Consider the following 14,476-nt stretch of genomic DNA (forward strand, 5'->3'; position numbering starts at 1 on the left):
TCTCTCTCTCTCTCTCTTTCTCTCTCTGTTTCTCTTTTCTTCGCTTTTCGCCAACGTGGGCTTCCAGGACGCAGTCAATGCAGAAAACCAGTCAAATCATATCAACTTTTGTGTAAAGTCGCATGAATTGTTCCCTCAAATTTTCCACATTCTAACTTTAGAATGTCGGTGATTTTTTTTTTTTTCTTTTTTTTATATTGGAACACTATCACTTCTTCTCCAACACTCATTTCTCACTTTCAATTTTCACGTCGAATTCCTGTTTGAATAATTTGCGATTTATAAATTTTATTTGCAGTGCGCAAGTTTCGTATTTTCAATTTTTTTTTTTTTTTTTTTTTTTTTTAACATGGTTTTAAAAATTCAACATTCAAATGCAGGATTAATTTCCCCACTTTATTATCTCTCTCGCTCTCTTCACCGGACCGAAACGAAAACATCGGGAACACTGTCGAATTTCGAGAGTTTCTGCGAACGTGAAGGTATAAAATTGATGGAAGCGAAGTATTTTGCAACGTCGTTGAAACCATCTAATCAACCGAGCCTTCGTCACGGACGTTAATCCGATCGGAGATCAAGCGCGCAACGTTCGGTCCCCGAGGAACCGTCCAGAACCTTATTCGCGCGATCAGCTGTTACGCGACGTAATTTAACACTGGCGAATGGCGCGTCGATATCGAAGTAGCGCGGGAAAGGGAGGGAAGTTTGAAATCCGATTGAATATCCGTGATATTTTCTCGCTGTGCGTTTAAAACAACACGGGAAAAACTTACAGACTTTATTACTGTACTTCTCAACGTAACCGAGTAGCATAATTCTGGGTAAAAAAAAAAAAAAAAAAAATCGAAATTTATAAATTTTTTATTCTCTTAATTGTAACCAAAAAAATCTAGCACGTGTTACTATATATTCGTTCCGATTACGATCGCTCTTGTCATATTTTCTATATAATAAATTGCAGGCGCGAAATCCTCAAGCTTTACTGAAAATAATTTAGCGAAATAAACTAACATATTCACCGTTTCAATGAGACTAAAATTACCCAACACTCGACGGTAACTTGTACAATATTTTTTTTCTATTTCCAACAATATTCGAACGGTTATTTCAACGATGTTACTAATTTATTTCAATAATACTCTAGTTATCGTACGACAAACGACATTGTTCTAACGGTGGTTAATTGCGTTTCAATCAATATCGCATCGATCACCGGATACGAAAGGGGTCGACGTCGACGTCGCGTCATAATATCAGACGTTGAAATCTTACAGGGAACAAATGTCGGATTTTTCTTCCCCTCCCCGCGGTCTCATAAAGTATTCAATCAACGTCTACGATCGTCCTGAGGGCCGATGTTGGAGAAAACTGATTGTGAGTGCGAAATATGAAATTTTTTCCAACGCCACCCTCTGCCCATATCCCTTCTTTTCCTATTTTTCCTATATTCTATCTTTCTTTCTTTCTTTCTTTCTTTCTTTCTTGTTCTCGTTGTAAAAATTTTTACGCTGACAAGTGACAGGCAGTCCGTGGCTGTTCGCCGCTGCAGTGACGTCTTCCACTTCTGCTCTTCCCCCGTATCAAATGTCAAAATGCCCACCGTTTTCCCCCCGCACCTCATATCCGTCTCTATTCCTTCTCTCTTTCTCTCTCTCTCTCTCTGTCTCCCCCCGCAGCTCTCGTCAGTTTTTAACTCACCCATTCTTCTGCCTGTTCGCCTCGTTTGAAGCGGTGAGACGTACGGACAGTCGGACAGACGTCGACGTTCCCGACAATCCATTTCTTTCTCATCAAAAATTTCGAACCAAACTTTACGTCTGGCTGTTCGTACGGACGTATCTATACCTATTTTTCATTACGAACTGCAGTCTGCTTCTTTTCTGCTTGTTATTTATATATAAATGACATTTATTCACCGCTCGGAACGTGACGTGCTTACTTTAATACTCATCGCGAAATAACTGCAGCGAGCTTTTACCTTAATTGATCAGAATAAATAAAAAAAAAAAATATATCACCGCAGATATATCGCTAATAAGACGAAGAAAAATTTTACGATATTCGATACTCATAGTATACGTATATATTGAATATATCTTTTCATCGGTATAGAATTTTCATTATTTTTATTATTCTTACCTACAGCTAGACAATTGGTCAGTAGAAGCTAAATAAGTAAAAAAAAAATTTCATTTTATGCAAAATTACTGATCATTTTTATTCCATGTATAAAATTTCGGCAAACTTGTATATAATATCTTTAGAATACTAAAAAAATTTGACGAAGTATTTGTCAAGTTTTATGAAATTCAAGCCGTGAAGAAGCATGAAGCTTCTGCATAAGATTTTTCGATTCGTCAACTTTTCGGTCTAAAACATTGAGGAGGGATTAGCTTCGTTTCAACTGACAGAAGAAGTTTCGACTGTTCATAACTATGAGCAGATTCTTTCAAAATAAGACAAATGTCTGTTGAGGTAAAAAAAAAAAAAAAAAAAAAAAAACGAAAAGAAAACAGAATTTCAGTGACAATGACAAATGTAGAACCGTTTAGAATATTTTTAAGCATGTCCAAAAAATCAATTCAAACAATTTTTCTCTCACGTATCGAGATTTCATCACCTAAGATAATCTTTGTTCGGAATACGTTGCAAGCATGTGGTAAAATGTCGTTTCCACGCAGATCTATCGATAGACAAAAAATACCTCCGTACTCCTGGAAGGATGGGTGAAAAACGAGGAAAAAAATAAGAAGGAAGATTTCAATTAGCCAACCCCTCGTCGAGGGTGGCACTCGAAAATCGGGAGGAATCGTCGAGGGTTCGAAGATACGGAAGCCAGGATACGTTTGCGGTTAGGATCGCGGTTCGGAAGGTCCTTCGGTCCCTCGATGATCCTCGAAGCTAGTGCGTGAGATTCGCGTGTCGCGGTTACAAATTTCCTTGTAACGAGGCCCCGGAGCGTTTTCGCCTCGCCTCGTCGCTACAGATCCCGAAGGAAGAGGATCAAATCGTGAGTTTCCCGATTTTCGCCCGCCTATTGCAGCGGCAAACGCATCCCGGAAAAGAGACGAGAAATTCGGTTAAGGGATGGAAGGGGGAGGATTTTGATTGCAAAAATATGTCGCCCTGCAGCATTCGTGCAGCCGATCGATGACTCCAATTTCTGTCACACGCACGCAAGTGGCTGACGATGGAATTACCGAATTCGCCCGTTTCATGCGGCTATTCGTGTTTTTTTTTTTTTTTTCGTATGATTTTTTCTTTCCTTCTTTCACGTAAACGGAGAATTTCACGCGAAACCGATCAACGTACGAGCCTGACTGATTTTCAATTTGTAGTAAAAATAGTGAAACAGTACTCTGCATTATTTTCAAATTTTTTATTGAACTGGTCAATTATTTATAAATATCGAGAGCGATGTCGATGAATTTCTTATCGCTTCAGACGCGATTCATTTCAACTACAAAAGAATCCGTTTTATTGCCGAGTCTGCAATGAAAATCGAATAAGGTGTACCAATGATTTTAAGTGAAAAAACAACGCCCGGTCAATATTCTTGTTTTTCTTTCGGTATGCGTGTAAACATTTCGATAAACAAAGGGAAATGGATCGCCATGAGCATTTCTAGCGGTGACTTTTACAACCAGCGTCATCAAAATAATATCGGTGATAAGAATGGCGTAGTTCCGAAATTATAGCCGTAAGGATTGAAGATCGGAGATCGAGAATAGAACAATAGGGGAAAAAAACCACCCGCCGAGTCGTTGTTCGTATCTACAACCCCTTTATTTTTCGCCTTTGGAATCGCTGTTTGCTTCTGTGACACAGAATCTCGTCGCGTGACATCGGATCGTTTGTATACGTAATATAGACGAGTAGAATCGTGGAGCCTCTCTTCTCTTTTTCCATGTGTAATACGAAGCCACCGTCATACCGGAATTTGTTTTTCCGCAGAATTAAAACCGCCCCGAATAGATTAACGTCTTGTCCTCTGGCCTCTTCAACATCGCTCAATTTATCACCACCGATAAGGCTGAAACAGAAATATATGTCTATAACCTCGTAAATTAAAAGTGTAATATACGTATAAATAATAAAGGATTTTACAATCAAATAATGGGCGTGAAAAATTGCCGATTCGTTTATACCGGAAATAAATTGATTTTCGATGCTTTGTTATCAGACGTATGTACTTTTTCTAAATAAACGTTCACGTTCTTCAAAGTTTACGTATTTATCTAAAAAACGTGTAAATTTATTCCCACTTTAGAAATATTTTCATCTAATTTTCTTTTTAAAACTTTTTCATCCGGCTGACAAATCGGTTCAGATTTTTTACCAGGTACCATTTTCCGACAGACCCTTATCTTCGCACGATGATAAAAAATGTCACGAAAAGACTGTTTTTCCGGCGTACCTGCGATGCAACGAATCAATTTCGTATTCGTGGAAGCAGTTTTTGTACATTTTGTACCTTTGTAGGTGGATAAACGTCACCGCAGAGTTGACGCAATAGAAAGTAATGAAAATACGGTGATATTAACTAGACTGAAAGGTAATACGCGAATGCGGCCGAGGTATCAATTATATTCAATATTTGGAGTAATATCGTTTAACGATGGAATATCACAGCGATATTTGAAAACGCGAACGAAATTCGATTGAAACCCAAACCAGGCCAAACTATGTACAATAATAACAGTGACAATTTAACGTTTACAAAATCTCGCGAATTTCGTACCTCAATATGGAAATTTAATTCCCCCAAAGAAATTCGCAATTCTCGATTTCAATACGTTGCCATTAAAAATGCACAGCGCTTTTAGCTTCGGCTTAAAACCCTCCGGTCTCTGTGTTGTGTAATATAATTTATACGTATCGATTTTACAGAATGCACTTTTCCGTCGCGATGGGAGGGCAGCTGGTTCCAAAGCGGCGTTTATCAACCCATCACCGTATCGAGGAACATTTTTTCAAGCAAGGGACGCTGCCTCCACAACGAAGGTGACAAGTTCCTCCTCGTCGACGAGTAAGTCGATTTTTAAGCGATATTTAAGGTATTGGAATTCGTGTGAAAACTGCGGATAATCAAACCGCTCGATAAGTCTGGAATGCTTTATTACTCTTCGCTTGTCTGTTCAACCTATGACGCGTAAGATATTTACGTTCATTGATTTGATTTCAGTAAATAGATTTCTGACGTATTTCATTGCTCGTTTGAAGATAGGGAAAGGAAATTTTGAAATAGTCATTTTTTCTCGGCTTACAGGAAAGAGGAAATTAATTATTACGTTGTGCTAATTTTTTTATTAAGCATTTTTTGAATACTTAGCAAAAGGAGATTAATCGGGACATATTGCAATCTATTTATCTTCTTTATAACGAATTTTGTTCACCATGAATGAGAGAGTATTTTTCCTAAACGTATGAAACGAAAGTCGATCGAGTTTGTTTGATGTTCTGATTTCGTTCGAAACTCATAGAAATAGTTGATAACATTTTTTATAAGTTTATTTACTCGAGTTGTATAATTCGGTAAAAATTGACTCGTCAGAAATAATCAATGATTGTTAATTCGTCGTTTAAGCTACAGGAATAGTAAAAATTGCTCTTTGTTTTGTTGCAGAAAATCGTGTTATCGCTGCGTCGTGATACACGAAAAGCACCCGAACGTCCTGCAGTACAAAGAAAGTGAGTTTGAGTCGAGTTTAACGTACATAGATTAATTAGAGTAGATTAAGACACAGGGGGAAAGATTCGACTATGGAGCGGGGTTGAAATTCCGAATTTGAAAAGTTCTCAAAGTGCCAAATTCCAAATTATTCGGTAGCTAAACTTGAAGTGAAGAAATCAAATTTTGACGAAACATCGAAGTCTCAAAAGCTCCGGAGGTCGACGCTCAACGTTCCGAAAGTGCGAAAGTGAGAAAGTTTAAAAATCTGAAACATCGAAATTCCGAATGATCGAAGATTTTCGGTTGTGTGAATTTCTGGCTTGGTGAAATTTCACCACTTTGATCTTTCTTTGTTTTGGATTTTCGGTATATTTGCGTTCGTAATCCTGGTCGTTTAGATATTTGATTTTTCTGACTTCACACACCCACTCGTTGAGCAAACTACGCTGTGCGAGTATATTTCAATTTTCGGAATTTTGCTCCAACGAAACTTTATTTTTCAAAATTTTTCTCTATCGTAACTTGAATTTTCGAAATCTTGCATTCTGGAACTTTGAGCCATCAGCTTTCGACCATTCGAATCTTTGTTGTTTCTTCAAAGTTCAATTTCATTACTTCCAAGTTTCACCGTCAAATAATTCTGACTCAGGCGCTTTCGGAACTCTTAAAATTCGGAACTTCAACCCCGCCCCACGACTATAACGACACCGAAATCAATCAATCCGTGTAAATTGTCCATCGAGTGGCGGCAAACTGGTATCAAAATTCAGCAGCTGAGATTCCCGCTCCCATTTCCATCCCTTGAAAACCGTGTTGCATCGGTATATTGTTAAAAAAAAACAATGTCGAAGCGTGATTACGAATGCAGGGTGAAAGTCCGAAGGGCGCGTCAGGATTGGAACGAGCAAATTTGACGGCTGAAGGATGGAAGGGCGGGGGGGGGGGGAATATCCTGCAAAGGGCAAAGCGTGAAAGGATAACGGGCGTTTAATTTCATTCCGAAGGGAGCAATCAGTTTTTCCCTTTACGTGCGTAATATGCTGCTTCCTGCAAACAAAATCTCACGTGTACATAACACGGAATAATGTAACGAATTACATACCAGGGAAAAATCCACCCTCTGATATAAGCTGCCCGACGTCGCTTTTTCTACCCAGTTTTGATAGAGAAAAACCGCGCGCGGTTCCAGGATGTGTGCAGTAATACGCTGGCCGCAAAAACCGCGAACCTTTAACATACAGGCACGTGTATATACATATATATATATATGAATACATGTACATACACACGTGCATGCGAAAACCTGCCGCGCGATAAACGAGCCTCGGGATTTTTTCAATTATTTACACGACGCCGGTTTACACTTGGAAACTTATCATATACGTTCGAATTTTAACGAAAATGAACGCGATTCAATTTCGAAGTAATTATCCAATGATAATTGTTATTCCAGAAATATACCGTAGCAATAAAATGGGAAATGAGATTTTGGAGTAAATTTTTTTTATGCTTGTACGGTATAATGTAGACTTGCAAAAAAAATCTTGTTTGATGGTCTGCTGCTTTTTACAAATTTATAATGATAATTATGCTGTACGAAATTGTAAATTAATTAATGGCTGGAGTTTTTTTTTTTTTCTTTTTTTCTGCTGGTTATATAAACCTGATCGATGCGAAAATATGTTATGGACAAGGAAAAGTGAGTTGAAAAAGATTGACGTCCGCTTCGATGTAAGAAAAAATAAAAATTGTAATAAACGATTAATTAAAATCTATCGAAGATCGAGGGAAGTAAATTCGGTGCAGCGTATAAAATCACAACTCTTAATAACGAAAAGCCAGCGCTAAACTTTTCTATTCATCTTTTTCAATGAAAATTCACGACTGTTACAATCATGCAATAATTCAACATGGAACAAACGATATTATCGAATTAATTATTACATCGGATGAATTTTTCGCAACGACGCGAAGACGTTGAATCGAATTACAAAGCATTATATATTTGACAAGCATATTTCGATGAAACAAAAACAAAAAAATGAACAAAACTGGCGCAAATTTACTTTTTCATTGCCGATTACCGTTATTCTTTCTCGTTTAATTGTATTTACATTCCTTTCAATTTTATTTATCAATTTTTTCTTCATTCCCATACCAAGGAGATATTGCAAGGTGAATTTAGTAAAAAAAATAACTGCGACGCAGATGTAGGGAGCAGCAGATGTATAAAACCAACCGAGTACAGAAACGAAGCGAACGCGGTTTCCACCTCTGGCCTGCATTTTTCGACGATTTGTCAAAGTCGGGTGTTTTTATCGAATTTTAATCTGCATAGTGTCGCACCGCAGCCACCGCGGCTGAGGGGGTGGGAAAAGGGGGTGGATTCGTGTCCGTAGAATACGTCGCCGATGCAACGTCGGCAGGGTGGAAAGAGGGGGGGGGGGGGGGGGGGGGGGGACATAATATTGTGCTTTTTCACCGACACGGTGTATACTAATAGTTTTTAAATTACATCGCTCTTACACGATGTTCTTGTATCGCCCTTCCATTCCCTACGGAATTCACGGATGCATCGCACGCACGATGCGCATGTAATATCGTGCATACAAAAATTGTACACGCTGCGTCGGACGTTGAAACGCTCCGACGAAACAATTTTTTTTTTTTTTTTTTTTGTTTTATTTAGCTTTTCCTTTTTCAATTTTAAAATCGACGTACGATCGATTACAGAGGATTTTTGAATGGGAATTAGACTTTTAAAGGTGCGAGAGTAATTACAGCGTTCAGTATAATACGAAGGAATTATCATTTGATTTTTCAGCGATAAAATGAAATGATCGCTTTTTCGAAACAATACCAGAATTTGACTCTTACGAATTAAACGAATTTTCGTAGGCTATTCAAAACGTAATTTCGATACGCTTTGTTTCTTAATTGTATTCACTGCGAGAATTTTTAATGTTCTAAATTGCGAAAGGATTTTATGATAAAATCATAATTTTTTTTCCCTTTTTACGTTTTGAGAGAGAATACAACGATCACCTTCGGCCAAACACGGACGTTATTCGGTACTTTCATTTGTTTGACCAAATATCGTTAAAAAAAAAAAATAAACAAAACGTTCTATACACGCGTTTCAAAATTTCTCAGGTCTTCTCGATTAATTCCCACGACACTAAATTACAGGCTGCGTTGGATAAAACTTCGTTACAAAATCTTCTTCATCGCCTCAAATCTGTACAAAAACGAAACGTTCAAATCCTCCGTAACTGTGTATTTAAAACTTCATTGTTCCGATTGTTTTTTCACCGTTTGTTAAAATAAACATTGTAATTATCGTTCACCCTGCGGAAGAAATGAGTTATCGAATAAACCAATGAAGTTTTTTCGAAAAAAGAAATATCACGGGACGTTCTATTTCAGTAACGCCCGTGTAATAATGCTACTCAATTATTTTTATCATCTTGATCGTGATAATAATAACGAAACACAGAGCAAACGTTTCCATTGTACAGTATATTTATATACCCACATAGTATGTATGTATGTATATATATATATGTATATATATAGTATGTTTTGTGAAAATTTATGACATATATACGTGAGCGAGGTATGAAAGCAACTGTGTTATTCTCATTTCAGCGTTTTGCCACGGTAGGAATTCCCTGGCGTCCTTGTGCTCTTACATAACAGGAGACGCGCTGCTCTTCTCGATGTTTCGCGAGGATGCGCAGGCAGTGCCCTGCCCTTTTCGAGGGCCCATGACCTTCTCCTACAACAGAGGTCACGAAACTTGTTCAAGCCCCCAGAGCAACGTCGACACCTGCACCGAGGACAGCAGACTTCTCTTCCGGTATCAAGCCTGCCCGGACATCCCGGCCTCGGAAAGCGCAGGTATGCTTTGGCGTGCTTTCGTCGCCTTTCGGAAAATCAAATTTGGGAGGGAAGCCAACGATTCGATAGACGCGACGTAATTTTATTTAAAATATCTCTCGGCTTCCGGTTACCAAAACATTGGGTAATCGAAACTTGAAAAGGGATTAGAATTTTCCAGAGAATGCTACTGCGCTGAGAAAAATTTCATTTGTTACAGTAGCTAGACAAAATTGAGTAAAACAGGTATCGTTAAAAACACTGTTTGAATATTGTTGGGATTACGAGAAACGAGGTACGCCTAAACATTTTGCGCTATCGTCGATCCTTTTTTGGTTATTGCGAGGCAAAATCAGTTTCTGAGGCTTACTCTGCTTTTTTAGTTTAATAAGACTTTATCGTCAATTCATCGTTGCACGAGCGTTAAATTTTTGCAACAGTTGCAAAAAAATATAGTAACATTGATCGTAACGAGAAAGAATAGAAACGGATACTAGACTTTCTGGTAGTGGTAGAACTATATTTTTCGATTGTGGTAAAAAATGAAAATAATATAAAATAATAATATGAAAATTTCTCTCGGTATACAATTTAGTGTTACTTGTTTATAGACAATCGATTGAAAAACATTTCACTCTATTGTTCGATAATTTTTTTTATGCATCAGTTTCTTCCACGGTATCTGGGCTTTTCTGTTCGTTTTATATCTATTATGATTTTTTGTTTCTCCTCCGCAAGCTCTGAGCGAGGAAGGGAAAAGTTTGGCGGATATGGTGTGAGCGTAGTGAAAATAGAGAAGGGAGAGTAAGCGCTCATTTTCTGTCGATTTCTCACGATCGAGTTTTTTGCTCGGTCTCGCACCTTGAAGAGAGGAATTTCTATTCCTGTTCGATTCGAGGCGAGAATTCCAAATTGGCCGTATGCGGGGTGGTCCGCAAGAACCCCGAGGTAAACCGGGTAAAACTGGTCCTCTTTTTTCCCCCGCCGACATCTACGAGATGCAATTTAGATAACTGATCGCACGAGTCTGACCGCACGGGAATCCGAGATGTCCGCAACTCTCTCTCTCTGTCTCTCTCTCTCTCTCTTTCTCTGTAACAGCTCGAAACGACCAGCCGCGGAAATACTTCGGCTCGACAAGCTCGGGACCGATAGATAAAATCTCGCCCCAATTTCGTCCGCCCTGCAGGACGAGGAGAATAATTGCAAGATCATTAAACGATCAAATGCGATTGATAAACGATTCTGCCAACAGCTCCGGCGTGAAAAACTCACATCTTTTTAACGCGGAAAACACCAATTCACGTTTTTTTCCAGCATAAAAATTCCGACTTAGATCGGAGATCTTACGTGAAACTCACCGTCCGCATCGCCTGCAGATAGGCAACCGCGCCTGCGGACAGGCAACCACGTCTGCAGATAGGCAACCACGCCTGCATTCCGATATGCGCACGATACGAAACGTAGAGTTCGTTGCCTATCAGCCGGCGTTGAGCGACGAGTTTCACAGAAAACTCGGGGTGTTTAATGTCTCGTCGTATAAAAGTAAAGGTTCAGCGATCACTCGGCGAAACACCGGAGCGGTAGTAAGTCGAAAACGACGAGGGGAGAATCTGGAAGAGAAGTTTCGCTAATTTGAGACGGTTAACGGTTGGCACGGGGTGGCACGATATCCTGCTGCAGCAACGGTCAAATGCAGGAATGGGGGGAAACATTAGCTGGGCGGAAAGTCTGGGGTGCTCAGAATGCTGCTAAATGTAACTAGATGTAACTATGCTACCAACTACGCGTGTAACTACGTACCTAATTCGCGTTATTCACGGGACGAGAACTAAACTACATTATTCACCTCGACTTAACCGACGCCGACGCGGATCTCGCGCGAATTCCTCGACTTCTTGGTCAGCGGCTGCTTCCTGCTGTGCACTCCTCAAAACTTCACTATATTACAACTCGTAGACTATAATTCCAGACAGATGTTGGAAAATTTTCACGCCCGAAATAAAAATTTATTGGATTGGAATAAATTTCAATCGAATCAAGTAAAATTTCTCCGTTTACGCCAAGTCAAACATTAAGCAGGTATTCGTATTCAAATAAAATCTTTTCTGTCTGAAACAGATCCAGAAAAATTTTTCTTCCGAGTCAAGCGCAAGTTGTGGTTCGGATTTCCGAAAACAAGGAGTCTAATCGGTGCAGTGTTTTTTTCTTCCTCAACTTTTCTACTACGTTATTCAAAGTCTGATTCACCTATAGTTAAATTCTATGATCTAAGTAATTTATTCTTACTCAACAAGGAGCAAAAACATTTCCTCAAACTTTTGATGTAACAGTTGAAAAAACTTTTTTTCAACGTCTTAAGGGTTAATGGTAAAAAACAAAGAAGAAAATAGCAGAAAAGGAACCATAATTAGTACGATTTCCAAGATTAAACAATCGAGAAATAGAAAAGAATCATCTTTCGTTCTGTGCCTAAAATTTAAATTCAATTTTTCATTTGAACCTACGGGTTCAAAGTATCTTTTTCGATTTTTTTTCACCGTAAATTTTTCGTCATCTTTCTCTCATCCGGAAGACGATATCATTCATTGAACATACCTAGTTATACGAAATATGTTGTGCCAACGGCGAGTTTCGCATCGAGTCGTATACCCGATTATCACGGTTAATAAAGCGAGTAAGAGCGTTGAAAGCAGAGGCGACGCCCTTCAGTCGGTCGTACGCAATTAAAAAATTAACGAGCGAGCTCGCTTCGCCGGTAGTTAACAACTCGACCGATACTCGGCCCTGCGCTTCGAGGATGAGCCACATGTGCGGTAATTTCGCGGTATCTGCAAAAAAGTTGCACACCGCATGAAAAAAAAATTTATACATACGTACATATGTATAATATACGAAACGTTCTTCGTCAACTGGGCGAGATATTTCTTTTTTTTTTTTCAAAAACGTTTTTATTATTATTTAAAAAATTTTTATTCACAGTGATTGAGTGAGAAAAAATTATAATGCATGTATAATCAATCGAGAAAATTATTTTAATTTTCCAAATTATTCGAAAACGTCCAAGCACAGATTATGAATTCTTTTCATCTCAGCAAGTACACAAATTCAGATGTTTTCGAGCGGTTTGAAAATTTGATCATTTTACCCATCACGTCTTTCTTTTGTTCCTTTCGTATGCAATTTCAAATCATTGCAGTCGCAACGTTAAACTTCATTCAACGTTCACGTTCATTCTAAACTCTGCAAAGTATTCGTGAAAATTCGTGAAAAAATGTTTGAGGAAGTTTTTGACAACTTTTGGGTAAAAAATGAATGAATAATATAGACAGCCAAGAACGGATCGGAAAAACAGGTGGATAAAACTTTTGAAACCCTTCCGATTCTACACTTTTTCGATACTTAAAAGTCAAGGGTCTTTCTAAACAGTTAATTTTTTTAAATTTGATAAGTCAAAAAAATATACTTTCCAGTGAAGTGATAAGATTTCACAAATTTTGTTGAGAACGACCAAAACCACTTTGTATAAAGTGAACCTGTAATGCACGGAGAATGTTCCGTACAACAAACAAAAAACCAAAAGTGAAATTTCGACTTCCCTCTTTCCTCTACAGTCGAGGAGCTGGAGTGTCTGGCGACCTGGAAGGAAGGTAGCAGCCGATACCTCGTGGGTCGCCTTCACCACCGACACGCGTCGAACAACGAGGACCGCTATCGCTGCTTTGTCTACGAAAGAGTGAGTCAGTCGATCGGAGGTCTGAATCGAGCCAGCCTGGGTCTTGACCAGGACGTCCCATTGCCCGGAGGGCCGATTCCCGATGGAGCCCCAGAAATTTATCGGGTTGCACAGAGTGACGACGCGACCTGCAACGGCCTCTTCAGCACAATGGAAGGCTCGCGGTCGATGACGCTGAGGAAAGGTGAGACACGAATATTTTTATTCCTGGAAAAACGAATTCCCAAGTCAATTTTTTCGGCCAAATGTTACGTCACATGCAGCACAAGATGAATCCGCCTGCGTTTATGCAAATCGGGGCATATTTTGTAGAATGCGCCTGCGACTATGCAATTCAAGGTACATTCGACCGAAATACGCCTTCATTTATGCAAATCAGGGTACATTTTAAACGTCATACGTCTGCATTTATGCAATTCAGGATACACGTTACCGAGATCCGCCTGTGTTTATGCAATGCATGATACATCTTGCCGATCAAGGGTTCGGCCAATCGTGATCAATGAGAAAAACGTCAATTGGTAAGACGTACCTCTCAGTTATCTAAATGCAGTCGGATTCCGATAAAATATATCTCAAATTGCATATATTAGTTTGGATTTAGCCTGTTTTATAGATAATCCAATATATATGTATATATAATACGCGGTGACAGTTTTAATAACGGATGTGTTATGAAAGTTGAAACTTTGGAATTATTTAACCGACCAAAAAAATACACTACGGGCGTTTTCGTTCAAAGCGCGGAACTATCGCGAAATTTTTAAACAATGAAAGAGAGAAAGCGAGAGTAAGAGAGAGGGAAAAGCAAATAATAAAAAAAAAACGACATCAACAACGCCGCTTTGTTGACCCAAATATTTTCACTCTGTATCTGAAATACTTCGTTGCGTCATGTGATTTAATTACAACGAAAATGGGATTATACCGCCAAGAGGAGGACGGGAAAATTCCATCAACGATTTGTCCGCTATGCGTGCAGCCAATCCATAACACTCATAATGCATCGAGATTGATAGCTTTGACAATGTTTTAGCAAACGCAAAAAAAAAAGCATAGGTATACTATAATACATCTTCTCTGAACCATGACTATTTTACACAATCACGCTTTGCAGTAGAAATACTCACTCGTAATACGTGTATACAGTGTCTCACTTCGATTTTTCTAATCTCGATAGATTTTGC

At 38.8% G+C, this 14,476-nt stretch overlaps 1 protein-coding gene across 5 annotated transcripts in view; it reads left to right on the forward strand.

The window, feature by feature from the left end:
- The window catches only part of LOC124302758 (uncharacterized), a 170,006-nt gene that overhangs the window by 131,053 nt on the left and 24,477 nt on the right, over positions 1-14,476 (forward strand). For all 5 annotated transcript variants that reach the window (XM_046759267.1, XM_046759268.1, XM_046759270.1 and 2 more), the window contains 4 exons: positions 4,891-5,029; positions 5,627-5,691; positions 9,323-9,574; positions 13,168-13,473. In XM_046759267.1, coding sequence (XP_046615223.1) covers positions 4,891-5,029; positions 5,627-5,691; positions 9,323-9,574; positions 13,168-13,473 — 762 coding nt within the window. The remainder of the gene's footprint in view (positions 1-4,890; positions 5,030-5,626; positions 5,692-9,322; positions 9,575-13,167; positions 13,474-14,476) is intronic.

This window comes from Neodiprion virginianus, chromosome 4 (genome assembly GCF_021901495.1).
Source record: "Neodiprion virginianus isolate iyNeoVirg1 chromosome 4, iyNeoVirg1.1, whole genome shotgun sequence".
NCBI classification, from domain to species: Eukaryota; Metazoa; Arthropoda; class Insecta; order Hymenoptera; family Diprionidae; genus Neodiprion; species Neodiprion virginianus.